The 24220-nt window shown below is 35.6% G+C and overlaps 1 protein-coding gene across 1 annotated transcript in view; it reads left to right on the top strand.

Annotated features, from left to right (window-relative positions):
• TMEFF2 (transmembrane protein with EGF like and two follistatin like domains 2) overlaps positions 1 to 24220 on the top strand; it is a 223050-nt gene that overhangs the window by 163713 nt on the left and 35117 nt on the right. Inside the window, exons 6-7 of the mRNA XM_002917998.4 lie at positions 13694 to 13842; positions 14575 to 14634. Of these exons, the coding sequence (XP_002918044.1) occupies positions 13694 to 13842; positions 14575 to 14634 (209 nt within the window). The remainder of the gene's footprint in view (positions 1 to 13693; positions 13843 to 14574; positions 14635 to 24220) is intronic.

Here is a 24220-nt window from a genome sequence, read left to right as displayed (position 1 = left end):
AAACAGACAACTTAAATATGCAATGTAATGTCAGGATTCGGAGATGGAAGTGTGCTGATTTTGATAGGGTAGTCAGGGAGGACTTGTCTGTAAAGGTCATTATTTAGAACATGCCAGGCAGAGAGAAGAGCGAGTGAAATATCCTGGTGGCAGAAGCATAGATGGTGTCTTCGGGAAGCAGTAAAAATCCAGTGTGGTTGGAACTTCGAAAGGGTGGAGAAGATTGACAAGAAATGAAATTGGAGAGTTAACCAAGGGCCAGATTATGCAGGACCCCATCAACCATGGTAAGAACCATAGATTTTATTCTAAGGTTGATGGGGAGGCTTTGCTGGGTTTTGAGCAAGGAAATTATTTGATCCTATTTACATTTTAAAAGCATCACCTGGGCTGTGCTGTGAACTGACTCAAGGGAGGCAGAGAAGAAAAAGAGCAATTGAGAGGCCCTTTCATTTCCCTGGTGATTTAGAGTATAGTGTACGTGCATACACATCTTAAGCTGTTTTTCGATTCCGAGCATCATAATGTCCTAATTCTGGATTAGCCCCTAATTTTTTTTATCTATGTTCAGAAAAAAGAATTTTTAATTTGTGTACACTCTTACCAATTTTTCTTTACTATGGTATTCCAATTTATATGCTGATAATTTTTCTCAGTACAGTATTTTGAATTTCTTGCGATCCAAGTTACTGTCTGATCTATGTGTATGAACACAAAGCTAAAGTCGTCCTATTTCTTTCCAGATGTTTTATGTATTTTTAATTATATTATGTTATCTTGATTAGAACTTCACATTTAAAAAGTGTTTTTTTCATATTAGAAAAATCTCAAATTAGAGAACAGAACAGTTTATTTATTTAGGACTAACATTTTATCAAGGAAAATATAAGCTTGAACTCCATCCAGCTCTTGTAGAAGGGGCCCCTGACTGATACAACATCTGGATGAATAATGAGAGCATCCTGTATGGATTGTTGGCATTGGTCCCAATGGTGCCTTGATAGGAATCTGATAATGATCTCAGCAAGCCCCAAGTCTGCCTGCCTGACAATTGTCAAACCTCTGTAGATCATTTGTAAGTGAAAAAGGCGTAGGATACACGTATTCAATGATTTTAAATTATAATCAACTATAGGCTGATTTATTTAAATAGAATTTATTTATGTTTTATGATATGCTCATTTATCCTGTGACACTTAAAGATACCTATTTGAAAAAAATAAAAGATAATATGTGAATAGTAAGTATTGTTTTGAATTCAAAGAGATTGTAATATAACTTGCTTAAGATAGAAGATTGACAATTTATGAAATGGATATATATATCATGGGTAAGGATAAATCAAATCCCTAATATATACTATATATAATATATAGTCAAAAATAAAGTTAAAATAATGAATCCATTTACAAGTTTCAGGTAATTACGATAATTCTAGTGTTTGTTATAGTCAATAGCTTATTGATTTCATTAAAACAATTTCTCCTCTTAGAAGGAATTCAAAATCCTCTTTTAAAAAATATACCGTGTTCCTGTAGTGGCCATTTGCTATTACTGAAAAAAGTCCACATTTGATTATACAGCTTAAAAAACCTTCCAAGATGAAACCAAGAACAGGACCATTTTGCACAGCCACGCTTAAGAACAGAAATGCAGACATTTAATTAGAATAAAAAGAATAGCACCATTAGCAAATAACTTTAGCATGAAAAAATGAATGAGAGCAAAAGAATTCAGTGTGACTTTTGCATGTTGCTCTGTATATTTATCTAAAATCTATAAATTGAGTTTGTTTCTACTGTGTTTAAAAAATGACTAGATTCATCTCTCTTTCATTTCATTAATTTTGTCTCTGCAAATAAATACAATACATTTACATCATCTTATTAGACAACATATTTAAAGTATGTTTTTTTACATTATTAGCAAGAATTTTGAACCTTTCCATGTTCTGAACAGTAAGCTTCTCTGTTAGATGGTAAGCTCCATCAATGGCAGGAAATGTTTTCCTAAGAACTTAGACTGTACACTTTAGAGAGAGAGCAAGTAGAAAGAGAATAAGGTAAGGAAGAAGAGGACAGAGATAACAATGGCTAGAAAAAAAGGAGGAGTGAAACAAACTTATTTTTAACATTATTCAGTATAATGATATTCTAAAATTTTACAAGAATTTATAATATTTTTAGTAACTCAAATAAGTAAATTTAAAATAATTCAGGTAAATAGGTTTCTACTTTTTGAAAGTTACATAAAATTTAATGATATTAAAATTGAGAGGACAATGCCAAATATCTCATCTTTAAAACAGAATACATTAGGGGCAGCTGGGTGTCTCAGTTGAGAGTCTGATTCTCGATTTTGGCTTAGGTCATGATCTTAGGGTCATGAGATTGAGCCCTGTGTCAGGCTCCACACTAAGCAGGGAGACTGCTTAAGATTCTCTCTCTCTGCCACTCCCGCCCCCTCCCTCCCAAAGTAAAATAAAATAAAATAATAAAATAAAATAGAATACATTAGATACAATATTAGAAATGCTATCTATTAATAGCTTCTTTCTTTTTTAACCAAAAAAAGAGAGACATTAATCTTCTTGTACTTCCAAATAAGACAGAAAAAACCCTCAATTTATAGATTTTAGGTAAATATTCATGCCAAGTAGTTCTTTCATCCACATTGGGACAAAGGTTATCTTCAGTTGATCAATTAATTGTATGTGGAAAAATATTGTAGTTTGGTGGCCAGCCTGGCAAGGACTAGACAAATTTGATACAAAATGAAGAATGAACTCTCCATGAGCAAGGGAAGCAACAGAACCTGCTGTGCACCAAATGTCCTGTGAAGTTGCTTCCATTTTTTCTGATTTATACTCTCAGAAAAACCTTTTCAGGTAGGTGTTATTATGAGCCAGGAGTTATTTTCCACCTTTTATGAATGTGTCAAGCAACTTGCAGAATTAAGATTTCAATTTAAGTCTATTATTTATTCATCATGCATTTATTAGATACAAACAGTGGGCTGAGGCCCTTATCACATGATTCATGAGTCCATGTTCTTCCCACTCAACTGTCCTGTAACACAAGACAGGTTGGAGGGCAAGTGGGTAAGGCTGTAGATGAAGAAAGAGTTAACATCCAGTAGCAGAAGCATCAGCCCTAGGAAGGAAGCATTCTGATGAATGTCAAACTCACGTAGAAGAGGCTTTAGCAGAAAAAAAGCAGCAAAGACTATAGGATGATAGGAAGGCAAGGATGTGCTAGATAAATAGAAATAACTAATAATATGAGTATCAGGAAACAAAGCATCAAAATTTTAAAGCAGTCCACCCTGGACATCATCTCACTGGGTCAGCTTGTCCTTCAGTATCCTAAAGCCAGAGGTTCAGCAGCTGGAGAATGAGAAGGTCCAAACCAGACCCCAGTGCCCTGACTCCTGAGTGGGGTTCTTTCAATGGCCTGGCCTGACTTCCAGAAGCCTCTGTGGCTCTGGGCCCTCAAGAGGACACATTGGCTGTCATTTCTGACATGGAATGTGACACAAGAGTTTTAGGGAAAGAGAAAATTGTTTTGATGTATCACTTACTGTATAAATGAAAACACAGGAGAGGCATCCACCAAGGGACGAGAGTGAGAAATTAATTGTTAGGGAGGCATCCTCAGTGGAGTGACGGATTTCAAAGTCCTCTTGCTACGCGTCATCATGGAAACCATCTGTGGAAATTCTCCTCTCCCTTAAACTTCCAGTTCAAGAGTCACAGTCTCTATGAAACCTTTCTAGAGCCTCTAGGTAGAAGTCATTATTCCTCCTCAGTGCTCTCAAAACATGCTGTTCACTCCCACAAAGTCTCACCCTGATGACACCATTTTATAGATACTTATTTTTCTCCTTTAGTTGTGATCTCTGCTGCCAGTAGGAATCACCCAGGCCATCTTGGCGTCTCTGATGTTTAGCCCACTACCTAGTACCAAGTAGGTGCTCAACTGCACTGAGGGGATTCGACTAAATTAAATGAGCTGTGTGATAAATGAAAATGAATGTGCCTAAGAGGGGAAAGAAAACAGAAATGAAGAAAGAGTGGCAGCGATGGCTACATCCCTCCCAACACCTTCGACAGCAGGACCTACCCCGGGAGCTGGCGGCAGGGAGGCAGTCCCACCTCCTCCCCCTTATTACCTTTTAAGCTTAATATTTTTGAGAAACTACAGTATTCTTATTTCAAGGCAAAATGTTCTAACAGTTCTAACTTAGAGTCCTTATCCCAAGGGTTTCAGAATAGCTCATGACTATTTCTGGCCAACAGCACCGCCATACAGCCCTGCTTCAGAGCAATCAAAACTCACCGGCAATGCTGCAGGAAGTCAATGAAGAAAGCTGGCTTGGGCCCGTTAACGAAAATGCCACCATGTGTTCACGAGTTTCACATTTCAGTGGGCGAACAAGTAAGATGAGGAGAGAGGAAGAAACACAGAGATGAGTCTCTTTGTATAATAAACTCTTCTTGAAAGTCATTTTTATACGGACATAAAATAGATTTTAAATAGTTATTTACAAAGAAATCTGATTTTATTCCCCTGGGATTTCTCTATAGACACACATATATATTTTTTAATTTTGCTTAAACAATTTAGAAATACATTAACCAGCTCAAATCAGTGCAAAAAATATTTATCAAGCTTGGTAATTTAATCATTTTAAGCAAATCTAATCTAATATTTTTATTTTTTATTATATTTTGAAATTATCAAAAATAATATAACATTTGGACATTCACCACCTAGTTTTAACAAACACAAACATTTTACCATATTTTCTTTTGATTGTTTCTTAAGAACCATAACATTACAGATAAAGTTAGGGTATCCTCCTTCCTCAGTCATATTTCCCACCTCCCCTTTGTAGGGTTACAGCATAGCATCCCTATGAATATTTTTTATAAGATTTTATTTATTTATTTATTTATTTATTTATTTATTTATTTAAGAGAGAAAGAGAAACAGAGCATGAGCTGGGTGGAGGGACAGAGGGAGAGGGAGAAGTAGACTTTCCGCTGAGCAGGGAGCTGGGCTCAGGGCTCCATCCCAGGACCCCAGGATCATGACCTGAGCCAAAGGCAGATGCTTAACCTACTGAGCCACCCATGTGGCCCCCTATGATTATTTTTATTATATTTTTTCATTATTCAAATAATGAAATTTTTGATATCATGTTATAATATACAGTTAATGTTATTTTAAAAGCAAATTTAAATTATATTGGCCCTTTGATTAATAAATGAAAAATAAAGGATGACATAAGCATAAGGGAGATCATTTAATGCAAATTTTAATTATGAATGGAATGAGTCCATGCCAGCACCTGAAACCATCATCATGAAAACCACCTGAACAATGTATTGGACAATGTTTTCAAACTGGCAGTTTTATCACAATGCAGAGCTATTATTCCTCTACTTTTTTTATATTTCATGGATGAAATCCAAGAGTATGATATTAAATTGTAGTTTTGTGGAAAATCTAGACTGTAAAGATGTTCAAATATATTTACTCCTGAAAGTCCTTGGTCAATTGAAAGCCTACTGGAGGGCCAATTTGCAAAATATAAACATGGAGCTGGTGGAAGTGAGTGTAGGAATCCCGCAGCTGGGCCTGAAGGAAAGTGCTAGAACATGCAACAGGATCCTGACGGAAAGGGGCCACTGGGAATTCAGTACATCCCCTTATTCAAATGCTGAGTTCATTGTATTGTTTTAACTTCCAGCTTCTTATTCTGGGGTTTTCATGCTTTCTGACTTCACTGTGTAGTAAGAGCCGTCCAGTCAGAGCGACCGCACTTCTTAGTAATCACAGAGTCACCCTTGGTTATTGAATATGTTTTCCAGCTTAATGAGCAAGAGCGTACACATAATGCTAATGAGGGATTTTTGCTTCAAGATACTTTTAAAAATGTATATGAGTAAGAAGAATTGTTTACTTTGATTATTTTAAGATGTAAATGCAGCTGCTTCAAAAAGGAAAAAATAATCCTGAGAAAAATGCAAGCATGATACATGAAAATGGAGCTCCAGTCAAAGCCTGCTTCAGCTGTATTGTTTCCATGGAAGAGGGGCGTGGGGCCACTTGCTGCCTTGGAGGGAGCCTTGTTTGCTCCCTAAGGCAGCAGGCGTTAATAGACACCTGCTGCCAGTTCTGTTGCAGTTGTCTTTAATCAGTCCTGGAATCAGGCAGGGTACACGTTAACACAAAGAATCATTCTGCTTAAATTGCAGGTAAGGATGCTTACATGATAATGGCTATCATGATGGAACTCTGTTTGCCCCTGTCCCAACAGCAAAGAAAGAAAACTCTCCCTACCAGGAAATTGTGTCTTCCTGAGTCCCACACACAGCTGCCTGGCTGCTCCTCTCATCAATTTCCTCTTTGGAACACAACACAAATCAGGAAAAAAGCAGGAAAGGGTAGAGCAGGAAGGGCATGGTGGTGACATTTGTGCCTTAGTACCTCACTATAATACACCTTAAGTATGGAGCCACTAGGCGCCATCGATTCTTCTTTTCTTCATTGGAATGAACACCGCTGCCCTGGGTTTTCCTTGCTAGCCCCCAAGTTTGCAGCAATAGGCTGGTGATTAGTCCCTCTGCCTGCACTCCCCTGCAAGTGTAATCTCCCTGAAACAGCCCTTCCATGGTGTTGACCTGCTCATCACCCTGTGCTCTAAAAGCTTTCCGGACTCTTCATTGTGTAGAGGATAAAGACTACTCCTTAGATGGAATTGAGCCCCTTTACAATCCGTCCAGAGTGCTATATCCTGCCACTTTGGTTGAGAAGAGTTCATTCCAATCAGACTGATCTATTCGCAGCTCCCCAGCTCCCTGGCAGGGTCTGTCCCTGCACATTTCCGCACTTCATTTGCTCCATCACAGATCTGCTTCACGTCCTTTCCCACCACTCTCCCTTGGTTTTACTTGGTGAATCACTTCTGCTGACTGCTCCACCAGTGATGTTTTAGTATCAGTGCATTTATCCACCTGTCCCTGTCACCTGACACCACACATGTACCATGTGTAGCATGTGGAGGAAAACCTTTTAATACATGCCACTGAATCATGTACACTAAACAAGAATATTAAGTTCCTTCTGATGGAATGAAGGGGAGAGGGAAAAGGGTGTTTGGAGCCAAAATAGTTGGGGTTTTCCAATAAGCTATGCAAGCTATCTGCCTTAGAAAGAGCTAAGGAACTTGCTGAAAGTGCTGATTGAGTCCTACCGCAGACCCAGTGCATCAGAATTTCTCACATGAATGTTACATACACTAAATTAGAAAATCTCTTAGACTTAAAGGGTGAGAAAGAGTATTTTCTGTAATTGCAGCTCACCACATCTGCACATCAGAATCCCCTGCAGCAGTTTTGACAATTCCAGTTCGTTACTGCAGCCTCACACGAGACCTCCTAAGTGGAAATCTCTGGGTTGCTGCCCAAGGTTGAACTATTCCACAGAAGATTTTTCTTTGCATCCAAGATTAGAAACCGCTAAGCCAAAAGTTAATGATGACCAATATTTATTGGGTAATTACAACTTCTCAGAAACTTTATAAAGTAATTTATGTGCATTATTCCATTTAATCCCTACAATCTTAAATCTCCATTTTCGCAGGCTCAGAGAAGTAACTCGTTCAATGCCATACAGCTAGTAATGATCAAGCCTCAATTAAACACTGGTCTATCTGATACCAAATTCCAGTCTCTAGTCACATTCCCCATCTACCTTTATTGTATTAGACATCATTTTGATACATGGCCATCAGTCTTTTACCCAAGAATTTCTCCACTTGTTCAATAGGTGATTCTGTTTTTGAAGGTTCTGACACCACCCCAGGGAAGGGTCTCTCAGCTTAGTTTTTCTTCATTCAGATACCCATCGACCAGCTATTTGTTGCCCTAGGCTTTTTCTCAATATTCCCAAGGCGTTCCATCTAATAGACCAGCTTCTATATTTACCTCCTTATAAAGAGATAGATATTAATGACAACTAAGCCTTCTCCGTATACAAGATAACCTTGGTCCCCCTTGGAAAACCTCATTGTAGTCCTTGGTAATATGTCTGAAGAAGGGCATTATTCCTTCCTTCTACATTCCAAAGCTAACAGAATTGCTCTTCCAAAATTGAAAAACAAAAACAAAAAACCGAACAAGCTCACATATATCGCCTGAGTAACAATCTAGTAGACTTACTAGTATTACCTCCCAGTCAATGCTTTTCCATACTCTGTATAGAGGCTTTTTGTTTTCAGTGGATTTTTACATCTCTTATTTCATTTTTTTCCCTCACAACCCAGTCATTTCTGAATTGTAGTTTCTTTACAGATAAAAAATTATAATCAAGTTCCATCAAAAGGAGTTACATGAGAGTTAATGAGTAAATGGGCTTAAAGTATCACAAGAGTCTTGAATGAAAACTACACACTGTTTTCGCTGTTATTAGTGTAATGCAGCTCACCCATTACAGTTCTGATGGAGAGCAAAGGCAGTGGCTCTGACCTCATTTTCCGGCCGGTCCGGAAAGGGTCTGCATAATAGCCCCAGAGACAACAGGGCTCAAGGGAAACAAACCAGTCAAGGTTCAAAACAACCCAGAAAGCCATCCTCGCTGCGGTACAATTGGGTACTTTAAAACTGATTAGGGATGTTGTATGGACAATATTTGGAATGGGCAAGTCAAGGACCTTGAGAGAGGAACAAGTGACAGGCATGTTTAATAGATGAAACGAAATCTAGTGGAAGTCGAGGACAGCCACCAACCAGACACATGAATAAGTAATTTGCTACCTGGCAGCTTTTGCATCCATACACCCTGGAGGACAATGAGACATTCCTAAATGTAAGGGAAAGGTTTCCTTAACTCATTGCAGATCTTCTTGGAGGACACATCTCAAGAGAGGCAGGGAACTGAACTAATGTCAAGCCCCCAGAAATATTCATGAGATAGTTATAAATGCATGTGGGCCATCATAGACACCACCTTTTACTTCCTGTAATTTCAGTTCTTTACTCCATCAAGTGGTCTTTCTAAATTATTGGATGCTTCTCTTCTTTCTTACAATTCAGAGAACTAAGGTTTTCAGTCAATGTTAATTTTCTTTGAAGGATTTCAGAGGGTAGTATTTCCACATACAGACCCCTAAAATTATTATTTTCAAGTAGGGCTGATTCTTTTTCTTTGTAGCCTAGAAGAAAAGAGATCTATGTAATCGCAGTGTCAAAATGTCAAAAGACTCAAATAGGTTGGAAAAAAGAAGAAAAGGAAAGAAAACACACACACACAAAAAAAACCCCTTAAAGGCATCCGTGCAGTCCTCAGCCTTACAAATCCTTGGCTCACATAAAATACTTGTGACATGCTGTAATTAACTAGTTACTCCTCTCAGAATGAATAATAATGCAATTATTTGCCAAAAGCAGTGAAGAAGGGATAGTTTCTGTTTTTAAAAATATCTGCCTTTCATTTCTGTAAAAAGAAAAACCCTGGATTAATTTACATAAACTGCTAAAGCACAGAAGGACCTGGAATTTCACCATTACACTCTATGATAATTCTGTCACCTTTTTATTGGAGCCTTGTATTTTTCAATGGTTTGAAACATCAATAAACTGACAAGTCACTACCATGTTTAAATTATATTGGCTCTTAAAAACTGCACCCAAATACCACAAAATATAAGTAGTGACTTGCATGGTGAAACATGTCCTTTTCACAACTGTATTCTGGTGACATTGAGGCCGCTAAGGGCTAGTGGTCTGTCTCCTTTGTCTATGGGACACAAATTAAAGGAGGCAGGTGGCCTTCTTCAAGTGCCAAGCTGCACAGAGTTAGGTGAGAGTTTATATGAACCTACCACTGGTTCTCTCTTCTATGTGTTAATGTTTACACAATAACTATCTCTTTAACTTCATCCAAGTCCATCCTGCCATTCTCTCAGTAATTCATTCAACAATCATTTATTGATGACTTTCTATGATGCCCTTTACTAGGTAGGCTCCAGAAATTCAAAGACAGCAAAGACATATTGCCTTTAAGAAGGTTGTAAAGTGAAGGTATATACTAATAAATAGGCACATGAAAAATGAAGTAAATGCCACCACAGAGCCCATTCTCCACACACACACACACACAAATTCATATAATCATATCAACATGCAAAATCTCTCTGCCCCATGAATCTGAACTTTCAAAAATTCCAGGGTCTCATAAAGCTTTGAAGGAGAAACTTGGAAAAGATTTGGTGCTAAAACTTAGAGTCAGGAGTGTTTGTGTGTATGTGTGTGTGTCTGTCTAAATGTGTGTTTTTATACAAAGTAGAAACAACTTTATATAGAATTTTGTTAAGGATAAAATAGTTTATTGATCTCTTAAGTAGTCAGATTAATTTAATTCATATCAATTTGTTATTCATTCTAATAACTGGGTATTAGTTCAGAATGCCTTCAAATGAATAGTCACTGATACATCCCTATGATACTAAAAAGTCTGGATCACTTGTTTGGGAAGACAGAGACTAAGACATTGTGACTTAGTCATAAAATCATGTTAAATACTCCAAGAGTAGACATAGTCTTCTTTTTTCAAGTCCTATTCATTCAAAGTATTCTTTTAATTAGTTAATAGTAGGAATTTGGGTTTGCCTTATTTTTCATTGTACTGAACAGTACGTAGAACGGTGTAGGTTCTGGCATCAAACTGCCTATATTGGAAATTAGCTTCCCTGTACAAGCTATGTGACTTCTCCGAGCTTCAATTTTCTCATCTGTAAGATAGAGATAGTAATAGTAGCTACCTCATAAAGATAGAAGGATGAAAGGAGTAATGGCATATAAAGCATGTAACACTATCATTAAGAAAGCTAAGGGCACCTGGGTGGCACAGCAGTTAAGTGTCTGCCTTCGGCTCAGGGTGTGATCCCAGCATTGTGGGATCGAGCCCCACATCAGGCTCCTCCGCTGTGGGCCTGCTTCTTCATCTCCCACTCCCCCTGCTTGTGTTCCCTCTCTCGCTGGCTGTCTCTATCTCTGTCAAATAAATAAATAAAATCTTTAAAAAAAAAAAAAAGCTAGTAGTATTATTGTCATTATTTGATCTCAGTAAGAACATTTAATATCTGCCAAGAAAATTATTTAGCTATCCTGTGTCTGTTTTTATGGCAATATAGTAAGGATAATTTATATTAATTTCATCCTTTTTTAAGAATATGGGATCATGTCACTATATTTATTCATTTCATTTATTTATCTACTACATGCAGTTACTGAATAATGAGTGTATGCAAAGTATTGGGTGGTGCAGGGAATACAAAGATAACTTAGCTACTACCAATTAAGTTTCAGACTCTGGTCCTGGAATCCATGATTTTCTAATAAATGAAGTTTAATAAACTCAGATACTAAAAATAATTTGAAGATACCTGCAGAGCCCTTGTATCCTATATAATTTACTCTTTAGATAGATGAGAAAACATGACTTTCTCTCTGTTCTGCTGTTAGTAACAGATAATTATGTTAGTGTCTTTCAAGGAGATAGTCCCCAGAGTCCAACACAACAACAGTAAACTGGCTTTAAGGTAAATGGAACCAACTTTTAAAAAACACACAATGTCAATCTCCTCACCTCTTTATTTACTACAAATGGTTAAGGAGAACAAGGCTGATCTACAAAGTCACTTCCCCAAATGCACAGTGAAAAGGACCAAAAGCTCTTGAACATGTAGGCAGCTCTCAATCTCAGATCTTTCAGATGCCAAGAATCAGGCCAGGTAGCAATGTTGTGATCTCAGTAGAAGCATCATGGCCGAGGTAGGAACACCACTCCTCAATGACTTAAGCATTTGGAGGTGGTTACCATCTGTCCCAGCTATTTGTTCCTAAATATGTGAAATTAAAAATAACCAAGTGTTCCTAAAGCAATTATCTTACCAAATAAATAAATAAATAAATAAATAAATAAATAAGTGCATTGGTACAATTTCTGCCAGCACTTTTAACAGAGATCTAGCTAATTCTGATACAGATGGTTTAAGGACTACACTCTGAGAAGCACTGGTGTGTAGACAAGGCTTCTCTCACTTAATCAACAAATGGATCAAGCAGTGATTCCCAGGAAGTGAATCTGATGCCAGGCTGACTGCCTAAGAAGGCAGAATCCTAGGCTCTGCCCCCAGAGTTACTGGGTCCCAGAAACCTACTTATAAATCAGTATATTTAAAAGTTTTCCAGGAAATTCTAATACACAGCCTATGGTGAGAGGAAAGGGGTTATATGTTACTTTAACACATCCGTAGGTGGTCCTTGTTCCACAATTTACTAGGTCTCTGACCTTGTAATTGTGCTATCATTGGTTTAGAAAATGGCTGTGGTAAAGATTAAATAAAGCAATGCATGTTAAGAACCCAGCATGTAGTAAGCTAGTTGTTATTATAATCATTATATTATATGCCCAGCTCTAAGTAAGGTCTACAGAAGTAAAATGAGTGCTTCACCACTTTGGGAAGCATATAATCTATTTAGAAAAAAATGTAAATATTAATAGAAATTTAAAATATGAGTTTATATTCTAAGGCAATAACATATTTACACACATATGAAAAATATTCTGAGTAACAAAGTAGATTGTAAAGTACAGAGAATTATAAGAACATAAGAAAAGTCATATAAAGTTTGCTTACAATGTCTAATTCTTCTAATTCAGGCAACCTAATTCTCATTAATTTGCAATTTTTTATGTATACTATAGAAAAATATTAAAATCATGAGTGGTAATCAACTTGTATTTATTACTTAAAACTAGAATTAGAAAAAAAAATAGTGTGTATCTGGGAAAGGGGTCAATGAGACAGGCATCAAGGGACCCACACTCTGGAATTTTATGCAAAAAAGTTGTTTCGTGCATGAGTATTTCTGAAGAGAAAGCCATACCTTTCATTTGATTCTCAAAGGGTTTTGTACCCCCCCCAAATGTTAAGGACCACCAAAGATTCCTGCTAGCACATGTCATATGCATCCTCATGTAGCTGAAGAAATATAACTCTTGATTGCACTGCAAATAATCTCCTTGCTCTTTCTTGCAAATGTCCTCTGAATCATTTTCCTCATGCTCTCACCATTAGAATATCCTGAGAATAGAATTAACACAGTAAGATCTCATTTGAGGAAATTGTACAGCCGACTTTCATGGCTACCTCAGCCCTATTCAAATTCTGCTGCTATCAGCATGGAAGTTTATGTACATGTTTTAAAAGTTCCAATGGCAGAGATTTACTGATGATTATTTTCTGAATTTTCCCGTTTTATTTTTTTATCCATTTATCAATGTTTTGAATTATTTTCAAGTAGTTCTATGCTTCTTTTCATCTCAAGTAGAAAAATGAAGGAATTTCCCTGGAAGGATACAATTCAATTTGCCGACTTGTATGTTGCCAACCTAGCAATTCTTCCACTTTCTGCTTTATGTATAATGTGATAGCAACACTATTGATGTTATTTTTTTTGATTGAAGTAAATTGGTATATAACATGATATAAATTTCAGGGACATGATGTTATAATTCGATATTTGTATGCACTTCAAAGCGATCACCATCCTAAGTCTACTTACTAACCATCACCATACAATTAAACCCCTTTACCCGTTTTTATTTCTCTCTTCCTTTAGGTGTGTGTGCAACATCGACTGTTCTCAAACCAACTTCAATCCCCTCTGTGCTTCTGATGGGAAATCTTATGATAATGCATGTCAAATCAAAGAAGCATCATGTCAGAAACAGGAGAAAATTGAAGTCATGTCGTTGGGTCGATGTCAAGGTAATGTTCGTACCAAAATTCATTTCAAAGAATGTTTTTAGTCTTAGTGTAGAAATGAAAAGTAAAGATAACTCCTTATTAGGCAAGCTATTTCCTTTCCAGAAGACAGGTCTGATTTATAATGGATAGTAGAGCCTACTGGAGCATTTATGGTGATTATAGGAGTTTGAGAGCCTATCAGCCGCAGTCCGAATCTTTTTCTCTACAATGCGACTGTATCTTCACAATGCTGTAAACACAGAAGCCAATATTCAGCAGACATTCTCTTTGCACAGGGAAAAAAAAAAGTCAAAATCATCTTTAGCAAAGAAGCTGAGGATTTATTAGAAAACCTTGAAATTAAAAACAAATGACACCATTTTTATGTTTTCAACCAATAGAAATATTTCAAGAACATTTTTAAAGCAGGATGTATGAGAATGTTCTATTTCGTTTCTTATTCAGAAACAAACATTTTCTTGGTTTTTGACTTGTTATTCCTTTTTCCACCTTATCTCAGTTATAATTGTGAACCTTCTCTTTGCCCCAAACTCTAGAAAGCTGATATTGTACTATTATATGCTCTCAAGCAAACTGATATAAATCTGTCTTTGCGTAAAGGTAGCTTAGAACAATAGTTGTAAAATTTCCTTAATCGCAGTGAAGGTACTATTGGTAGAATAATATAAATTTGACATTAGATGTTTAGGATGCAATTAATCAATCTTAATTGTTAATTTTTTTTTAACACAGATAACACAACTGCAACTACTAAATCTGAAGATGGGCATTATGCAAGAACAGATTATGCAGGTACATATAATATTTTCTACTACAGAATATGAGCACTTCTATAAAATAGTCAGTCCTGGGGGAGTCTTTTTTTTTTTTTACCATTGATCCTAAGTTGAATCTTGTAAGACTTCTTACATGTGCTAATCTTCTCTTGCTTGGTTCAAACTTTCAGTAGGCAATAGTGAATTTTTGTTGAAGCAAATAAAATCTTTTTTTTTTTTTTGCCAGAGTTAAAGGAATTGTCAAAAATGTCAGTGAGATATAACTAACTTGTTTTGACAGTGCAAATGATACAAATGACAAAACATTTATCAAATTAATGGACATGAGTGGAAATTAATGCAGTTTTTGGCAGTATATTGTGATGAATGCAAACATTCTTGTTTGAATTTTCATTAAAGTCAACAATAAAAAAGTTTGCTAGTCTCTAAAATAGCTAGAAAGGACAGCTATAAATAATAGAGGCTATCTCTCTTTAAATGCAAAGTTAAAAAGGTAAGTGTAACTTATTTTAAAAATAATAATTTATTTTAAAAGTACAATGTAGCTTTTGACTTATGCAGAATTATCAAGCATTTATATAAGAATGTAAATTTTATTTAGCAATTATAGAATATTATTTCGAGAACTGTTTCTATCTAATATAACTCTTGTAGGGTGAGAAATAGTTTATGGGTATGCAAATAGGTTTTTAACAAATTGGTAATTTTTTAAAAGGATTAAAAATATAAAAGTAAAATTATTGATTTTGATAATATATGTAGAGTTTTGTTTTTTAAAGAGCTTTTCACTTAACTATTAGACAGTTATAACTAGATTTATGCTCAACAGTCAATCAAAAAATGCTTCTTATCTTTCAAAATATGTATTATCATTCATTTTTTTCTGAAATTGTGTTTTAACAGTATTTCTGACATAATATTTATATACAAAATTAATCTCAATGAAATTGAAAAAAGTTAATTGGATGTTGTACTATGGATACACCACACCTCTCAGAATTTGGAAATAACAAAAATTTTTTTTTAATTTTTCATTTTTATCTTAATGATTTTCAACATGTAAATAAAACTTTTCATGTGCTAGAAGCCTGGAATTATCATGGACAATAATACATGGAAAAACATTAGTTCTACTATTGCAAAGCTATTCCCGAATGTCCAGGAGAGATATTAGCAGGTATTCCTTGAAAAGAACAGTCCATGGTCAATAAGTTTGGGAGAAGCCCAGATAAACAAATGGCTTTCTTACCCAGAACATCTCACAGCTCTTGTGTGTACTGTAGAATTTTTACGAGATATGCATCTTTTATTTATTTTTTTAAATTTTTGTTCTAATATATACAAAATACACACAAATGTAGGCTGGGTAGTATAATGAACCACATGTATTCATCACTCAAATGCAGTAACATCAATCCATGGCTAGCCTAACCCCATCTCCAACTGCATCCTCTTTCAGCATTTTCAAAATACGTGGAAAGAAATCCCAGAAATTGTATCATTTTATTCATAAATACTTTAACTGGCAACTCTAAAAGATCAATCCTTTTTAAATAAAATTACATTATTATCACACCTAAAATAATAATGAATAATTCCTTATAATATGTAGCTTTTATCAATTATCTGATAAATAACACATGCTTTTGCGGCACTTTTGCAGTACTGGTATTCCCAAGAATGCACTTTGGAATATGCTGATCCACAGGAAAGTATTAAAGGTGATAAAAGAAAATGAAAAGTCAAGGTCTGAAGCTAATAATATACATTTTAAATGTTAAATGAAATTAAATTTAAATTCTATATTTTGTTATAAACAGTAGCTATATCTTGAAGGTATTATAAGCCACTACCTGGTATATTTAATTTTACTGTAGCCTAAAGTATTCGAAGATTTCATAAGGATTTTACTTTCATATAAAGGGTAACTTAAAATACCCTTATACTTGTTTTGCAAACTAATTCACTTGGGAAAAAAATCTTCAAAAATGTAACATTATATGAATAACTTCTCTATTGAAACAGTCATCATTGAACTCATAGGAAAATCAAGCTTCTCCCTGAAACAAAGAGCTTTTCAAGTTTACTAGCATCAGTATGCAAATATATGTAAGTTTATAAAATTGTACATTACATATCATATTGGAGTTTATCACTCTGTCATTATCATTCATATTACCTATGTACAGATTGCCCATTTTCAGAGTTTGGGAGTTGAATTTTTGTTCCAAAAAAATTCGTATTTGAATTTGGTTTCAAACAGATAATTTCTGACCTTCAATGTCAATATTTTTAGTTGGCATTATTTCCTATGTTATCCCTTTATTGAATATGAGAAGGAAAGAAATGTGTTTTTAAATCCGTGCAAATGAAAACCGTTCAGACCCTTAGTGTTGTCCAAGGTGTGCTAGTTTGACATCAGATTTATCTAGTAAATTCCATAGAAAAACTTTTAAGATAAAAGTAAAGTTTATACATACTTTTTTTTTGAAATCCAAATTTAAGACAGGAACAAAGATAATATCAATTGAAGCTTACAATTTCTAATTAAGCATTGATTACATACTTTAAAACTCCCATGGAAGTTAATTTAGATGTCTTTATCTTCATTGGTAATCTTATTAAAATACGATGTATACCCCTTGTTAGACAATATTTAAATAATAGCCACATCCTTCAACATTTCCGGGCTTTTGGTGGTATTTGCATTTTCATAAATTTTGGGATACAAACTTTGGAAAAATAAAAGGAACCAAATGGAGACTCAGTATGTCACTCTCCTCTTAATTTCTATTTCACATTTTCAAAACTCCCCAAGGAGGGGAAAGCAGGAACTGTGTGACTCACATTCCTAGAAGTTTGCTATCTGCTCACAAGCTCATTTAATGTCGCAGTCACTTCCCTTGTTAGACAAACATGGATAGATGCTCCCACTGGAGGGAAGTACCGATCTTAACACACTCTCGTTTTTTTCTTAGATGTTGTTAATATGAGAGGTTAAAAACCATTAGCAACACCCCCATTTTCCCATTTGAGCCTACCTTAACGCTGTTAGTACAAAAACCACACGTTACTGATTACAAAAATGGAAAATAATTTAAAGAGAGCCGAAATCTGAAAATAAATATGCCATGTCTCATATTTAATATCATTTATAAAATAGAGACTGCTGTAAGGACGAGCAAGGGGCGATTCACAAAAAAACAAATATAAAGAGAGCCATGCCTCCAATAAGACTGAGGGGAGGTGGGCTATAGGGTGACCAAACTTGTGCAGAGCTATGAATTGCAAGATACACCTGAAACGGACTCTAGGAAACCAAAGCATTTGCCAGATCATCCCAGCCAGCATTCCTTTCTGGTTGTGCTTGACTTGGGTCTCTATTTTGCCTTCTCTCCTGTAAGGAGACCCAAGTCCTGAATCAAGAGCTTTGGATCTCTGTTTCAAGGCAGAGTAACCGGATCTCTGTCTGATAAGCTAAACAAGCTACTTAATGTCATTCTCCCTTCATCAGTCTAAGACTTGGGCTTAGATTGAGGTTTTTCTCTTTACTTGCAGAAAGGCTCAGAGAGGAAAATTGTATAAAACCACAGAGCTGGAGCTTTCAGGGATTTCCATTGTTTCAAAATGCTAATATTAAACTTTCCTTCTGGAAGTTTTTATAAATAGCATATTTTATAAATAGCAAATGTTTTACACCTCTTGAAATCTGCAACATTTTCTTTTTTTAAAAAATTTCCCCTCGTGTCTTGGAATGAAAAAATGAAATTCAACCATTTTGTTTTTCTTTATCTAGTATGTGTATTTTCTGATTGTATTGCTTTTCTGTCTAAAAGTCTGATCATGCTTCAGGAAAAATAGCTGCATATTTTCCCAGTGAAAAATGTACTTAATTTTATAAATTGTTAGGTGTAAAAAATATACAGATACACATAAACACACACACGAAAAGCAAAACAAACCATGAACTTAAACAACTTTGTCTTTTATCATCTAGAAAATAAAATGAATTTTCTTTTATGACATTTTGCACCAGTTTCCAAAAGGATTTGTAGTGGCTTATAATTAAAATATATTCCATGAGATCGTTTAAAGAGAAAGTGAAAACATAAGGCAGAGCTGTAGAGGGAAATAAATATGTCAGCAACACAGACTATTATAGCTACTGCATTTAGCCCTAAGCTTCCTTGCAACCAATGTAAAAAGAGAAAATATGATTGAATCAATTCATTCGGCAAATATTTAGAGTCCCTGCTATATGCACTCCACTGGGCTTTACAAAGGTGAACACATCATTCTAGGGCTCTGCCAAGATGGAATTTAGGTTTCCATCGCCTGATAAAAAAAAAGAATAAATAATTAGTTCAGAAACCAAACACATAATTTCTCTAATGCTAAGTTCTCAAAAGAAGTATTTGGCATAGATCTTCTTATCGCTGGAAAACATAGAATGGATAATATCATCAATAGTGATTTTTATAAAATATGCCAAGGCTTTTCACATGGCTGGGGATTTTTTATAACAATTTTTTATAAGATTCTAGAGCATTGCATTAAAATATGTGTAGGTCAATGATAGTCTTTCTGTGGCAGATTAAATAATGAGTTATATTTATGTATATTTCCAAGTTGGAAAAAAATAACACAGAGTACCAAGGGAAATGGTTATGAGGCGGAGTGTGTTCAGCTTATCTTCCTCAGGTATCTACAGGTTTAACAGGAACTGGATTAGCAGAACAGTCAGAAAGTCTGAATAAAAATAAGGAATATGTTAAATTATAGTATGTACATGGGGAAAAGAAATTTCCCCTGCTTTTATTAGCAGTTAATGAGATAAGTTAGTCCTGAGTCATCTCCACAGCCTTGGGAGGGAGCCAGGGTTCCCCAGCTCTGTGTCTAGGTACAGGCATGTATGGAGTCTGTGTCTTCTAATTGTGCATTACACTGTGGCCATTCACCATTTCTTGTAACATTGAGGGAGGCTTAATTTGGGGGGAAATTTTCTCTTTAGAAACTTCTTCCTTATCTTTAAGCAATAATTTAGATATATTAAGCTCAGGTCTAAAAAGTGAAAGAAAGAAACCAGAAATATACGTTTAAACCAAATTCCATACATCCTGTTATTCCATCGACTCATTTGTTCACACTAAGAGGAAACTGACATCTTGAAAGGGTATCTAGTCCAAGTGAATTGTCATAATAACTTGTTCTCTGTGGAAGCCTTTGCAATTTACAAAGGCCTTTCACGTTATTGTCTCCTTCAGACTTGATGACAGAAATGTGAGGGAGATATTATATGCATTTGACAGGTGAGAAATGGAGGTTCAGGAAGATTAACTAAAAAGGGAGTATGTGATAGAGCTAAGGTTCAAACCATCATCTCTAATTCCAGAATCCAGCAAAGTGTGAATGGTATGGGACCAGGGGAGAAGTGTCACTACCTAACATTCTCAAAGACTTTGGGACCCACTCTGAACCTTCAAGGTTAACCCCTTGAGAGTTCCAGACTCAAAAATGTTTCACCATGACATCTACATTGCTGTGAAATGCTCCAAAGAGTTACTCCTCTCTTTGATTTGTCTATATCTCACAAGCATCATATAAGCACTATCTTGTTTGATTCTTAAGTTTTACTGCTCTGTTTTCTATTTCCCCACATAGACAAGAGAAACCAATGAGATGTGTTTGCTACCAAGTAATCCTACATTAATAGAAAATATGTGTGTGATACTTTCTAGGTTTACAAAGATCCATTCACATTACCTTATTTGCTCTCATGTCAATCCAATAAATCAGGATTACAAATACTAGGGGGAGTAAAATTGCAGCTCTGAAAAGCTAAGTGGCTGACCCAGAACTGGACACAGTATTTTGGCACATTGACCACCCACCCATGCAAATATAGCACTTGCTTGATTCATCTACTATTTGTCTTGATTGCTCTTCCACTATATATATATTGACATAACTATCAAGTGGTTACATATCATATTTATAACATGAATTAATTCAGTCATGTGGAAAAAATTCTGCATTTAAGATGGAAGCTTTTTCCATTTGCTCATGAACACAAGGAGCACTTCACCGGAAAGCATGTTGTGTCTAGGCCAATAATCTGATCTGGAGGAAAGAAACAAATAGCAGCAAATTCAGGCAGCAGCTTGTAGCACCAATATTGGTATCAACAGTGAAATAAATAAAAATGTTTGCCCAGGCTATTACAGTGCCACCAGACTAGCCTAGAATATTTAAGCTCAGGAAATGAATTAAGATGTCAAGATTTTCTCAAGATTTCTGAGGGAAAGTGTCTCAATTCAAGTATTTTCCCCTCTGGGATTTACATTAGAGTGCTGCAAAATTCATAAAGCTTTCTATGAACTCTAACTCACAATTTTTCCTGCTCTCTTGAACTTCTGTGCTTTCATTGTTTTCCCCATAAAATCATGTAGCCAGTCATCTGTAATATTATGCTATGTTCATGGTTATAGATAAACACAGAAATAGTCTTTGCAATACAGATGAAGGTTTTCTACTGAAGAGTTGCCTTGGGCCCTGGTAGGCTCTGGAAAACTTTGTGTTTATGCCCCAGTTCATAAATGCATCCTGCATCATTTATGTGCACTTTTTCCTATTTGAAATGACCCTTCCTGAAACAAATTGTTCACCTTGAGGTGTACTCATCTACCTTTCTCCTCCATAAAGGTGTGGCAGACAGTTTAGTGGTCAAGGCCACTAAAAATCAGACAGCACTGAGTTTAAACACTGGCCACACTTTGGTTATTTAATGTTGAGCCAATTAATTGACCTTTCTGAGCCTCAGTTTCTTCATCTGTTTAATGGACATAATAAGCCTATTTCCTTAGGGCTAAAGTTTCAATTAAAAGACATTATAGATGATATTAGCAAGAAACTAGTAAGCCAGCTGTTATTATTTTCCTTTTGGTCTGACAATTGCAAATTTACTTATGGGAAATATAACACCTTTTTTATGGGCTATGGTCTGTCCATATGATATATATTCAGAGTTTTTGTACAAATATTTTCATTTATGAACTCATACAATTACAAAAGGTTTATTTCTTTCATACTTAAGACATGTAACAACTTGTTGCAAGATATTCTGGTTGACTTTTTGATTCATCTATAAAGAAATATTCATTGAGCACCTACCATTTACAAGTCTTCAGCACACTGATGGGTCTAAATTTTCACATGGCTGACTTTTCAGTTTTCCTCCAGTCAACGTAATTTTATGTACAGTATAGTTTGATTACTTTAAAATAACATGACCACCAGATTATTAAAACATGAGTTTCAAATAGAAATTTAGTAAGAGGACATAAGATTTGGCAGAACTGCAAGATCATGACATCACATATGTTTCTTTTCTATTTGATCTTTAAAATTAGTCATTTATATCCCAGGATATTTGTATGAAAGACCTACATATTCATTATTTAAAAGAAACCTGTGTAATGGGTGATCATAGTGATGGGAAGGTATCAAGCAAAAATAACAGGAATGTGGTATATAAGAATTTATGTCTGTTATGAAAAACGTTATTTCCACTCAGAAAAGTTCATGTTTATATATCATCAGTTAGCATACACACACACACACACACACACGCACCTGGAAAAGCCAAAGCATCAAGGTCAAAAATAAATGCTTACAACAAAACTTGATCATCAAGCGAAAGAGTTGTTTTTCCTTGATGATCACTTTTTGTTGTCTTGTTTTGCACAGGAGGCAAAGAGGAAAAGCTGGTTGAACTCAAACATCTAGATATCACTAGTTAAGGTGACATACTCTCCACCTTAACTTACCTTTTTACCTCAAGCATGTTATTTCCATTCCTAGGAAAGCTGGTATAAGTATGGCCAGGACATGAAAAACTGGAAGAAGAGTAGGATATGTCTTAAATGTTCTACGTTATCTCAAGACACGCTGTTTTCCATAACACTAATAAATAGAATTCAAGCAGTTTCAAAAAATTGAAATATCCAGAGCACTTTGATTGCTGCTTTTGTTAATGAGTCTGATATGCTTCACATCTATGAACCCACATTATCAAGCACATTAAAAATTCAGTTCTCACATCTTGATGATTTGGGACTGTGTGCAAATATAATCAACTAAAAATATTTTGAAATATCTGTGAAACTAAAAATCTCTCGGAAAAATTGTGTTTCTAAACACTGTTACTTGTTTCATGGGTCAGAGCTTGTTCCCCCTGGTTGTTCTTTGGAAATCGCTTAGACTTTTAATTTGAGTTCAAATGCAATCAAGAGAAATCTAACTTGTGAGCCAAACTCCAGGCATAACAATGTATGGAAATCAGTGATAAGGCTTAAGGGAAGAGGCGGTCCAGTAATAGTAAAAAGGACCCAGAAGGTCAGCACCCTCCTCCACCTCTGAGTCCTGAGATACAGAAGAGGGTAGAGAATATGGCCATGTTGTGAGAAGGCTAAAGGGATGTGGTGTTCTAGGAGAAAGCTAGTACTTCAGGATGCAAGAAGAGAAATGAGAATTTCAGCAAAGCTTCTGAAGATAGAAGGGAGTTTGCTGATTATGGAGCACAGTTCCTGGTGAGCTTTGGAAAGTGGCTAGAAATTGGGGGCAGAAAGATAGGCTTAGTGTAGGGTAGAGAACCAATGATGGCAGCACATCATGGACATGGTGATTCAGTGGAGATGGACAACTGGGACAGGACAGGGCAGGAATTGGATATTGACTAAATTCATTATAAAAACTCTTGGACTTGTAGACTTAGAAATCTAAATTTTCAACACACCAAGAGTAAGCTGTTGTTCAGCAGTGAACTCAAATTAACCAAATTCAGTGTCTGTGTATTGATTTGTAATGAGAAAGCATTACCTGGAGGACTTGGGTCCCATGACCAATGAGTTCTCTTCTTAGAGTTGACTTCTCTGAGAAGTCCAGTCATAATGAGTGAGCATGAATAGATGATATATTTTTCAGATGTTTAAGGTATCAAGCTAAGATGCAAATGACTACACAATAAAGATATCCCTACCCTCAAATCGGGACAAGTACCTTTAGCCAGGACACCCTCGGAGCTTACCTAACACTACTGCCCTGTGTTATTCTCCTTTGTCTGAGTTTCCATGTCCATTTCTAGCTAATGCTTGTCCAATCTCCTTCTTTTCCTAGATATAATAAGTTTAATCAGGGTAAAGTTAGACCTGTTGTCCCAGAAGCATTTCATGACATTAAGGCATTCTGGTGCTCTTGAAAAGTATACAGCAATCTTGTTCTTATTTCTGAATTCCTCTGGGATCTCACTCAATAACCCTAGAAATGACAACATTAGTACAGAATGTCAGCATTGGCCATACTGGACTGGTAGGTCCTTCTTCACTGTGAAAACTACAAAAGTTTTTACACAAAGTTAACTTTGAAGGCCATTCTTTAATATATCATCCAAAGACATCTGACCAATAACAAAGAAGAATGAATAAATCTTAAAAAGCAAGTTTGATATTTTTGGTATTTACTAAGATAATTCTTAGCATCTATGCTAACAAATGTCCTTTATGGTGACAATGTTAATGTTTGATTTCAAAAAATAAATAAAATGA

This window comes from Ailuropoda melanoleuca, chromosome 2 (genome assembly GCF_002007445.2).
Source record: "Ailuropoda melanoleuca isolate Jingjing chromosome 2, ASM200744v2, whole genome shotgun sequence".
Lineage (NCBI taxonomy): Eukaryota > Metazoa > Chordata > Mammalia > Carnivora > Ursidae > Ailuropoda > Ailuropoda melanoleuca.
The sequence above is the reverse complement of the archived record's forward strand: the minus strand, read 5'-3'. Positions and strand labels throughout refer to the sequence as shown.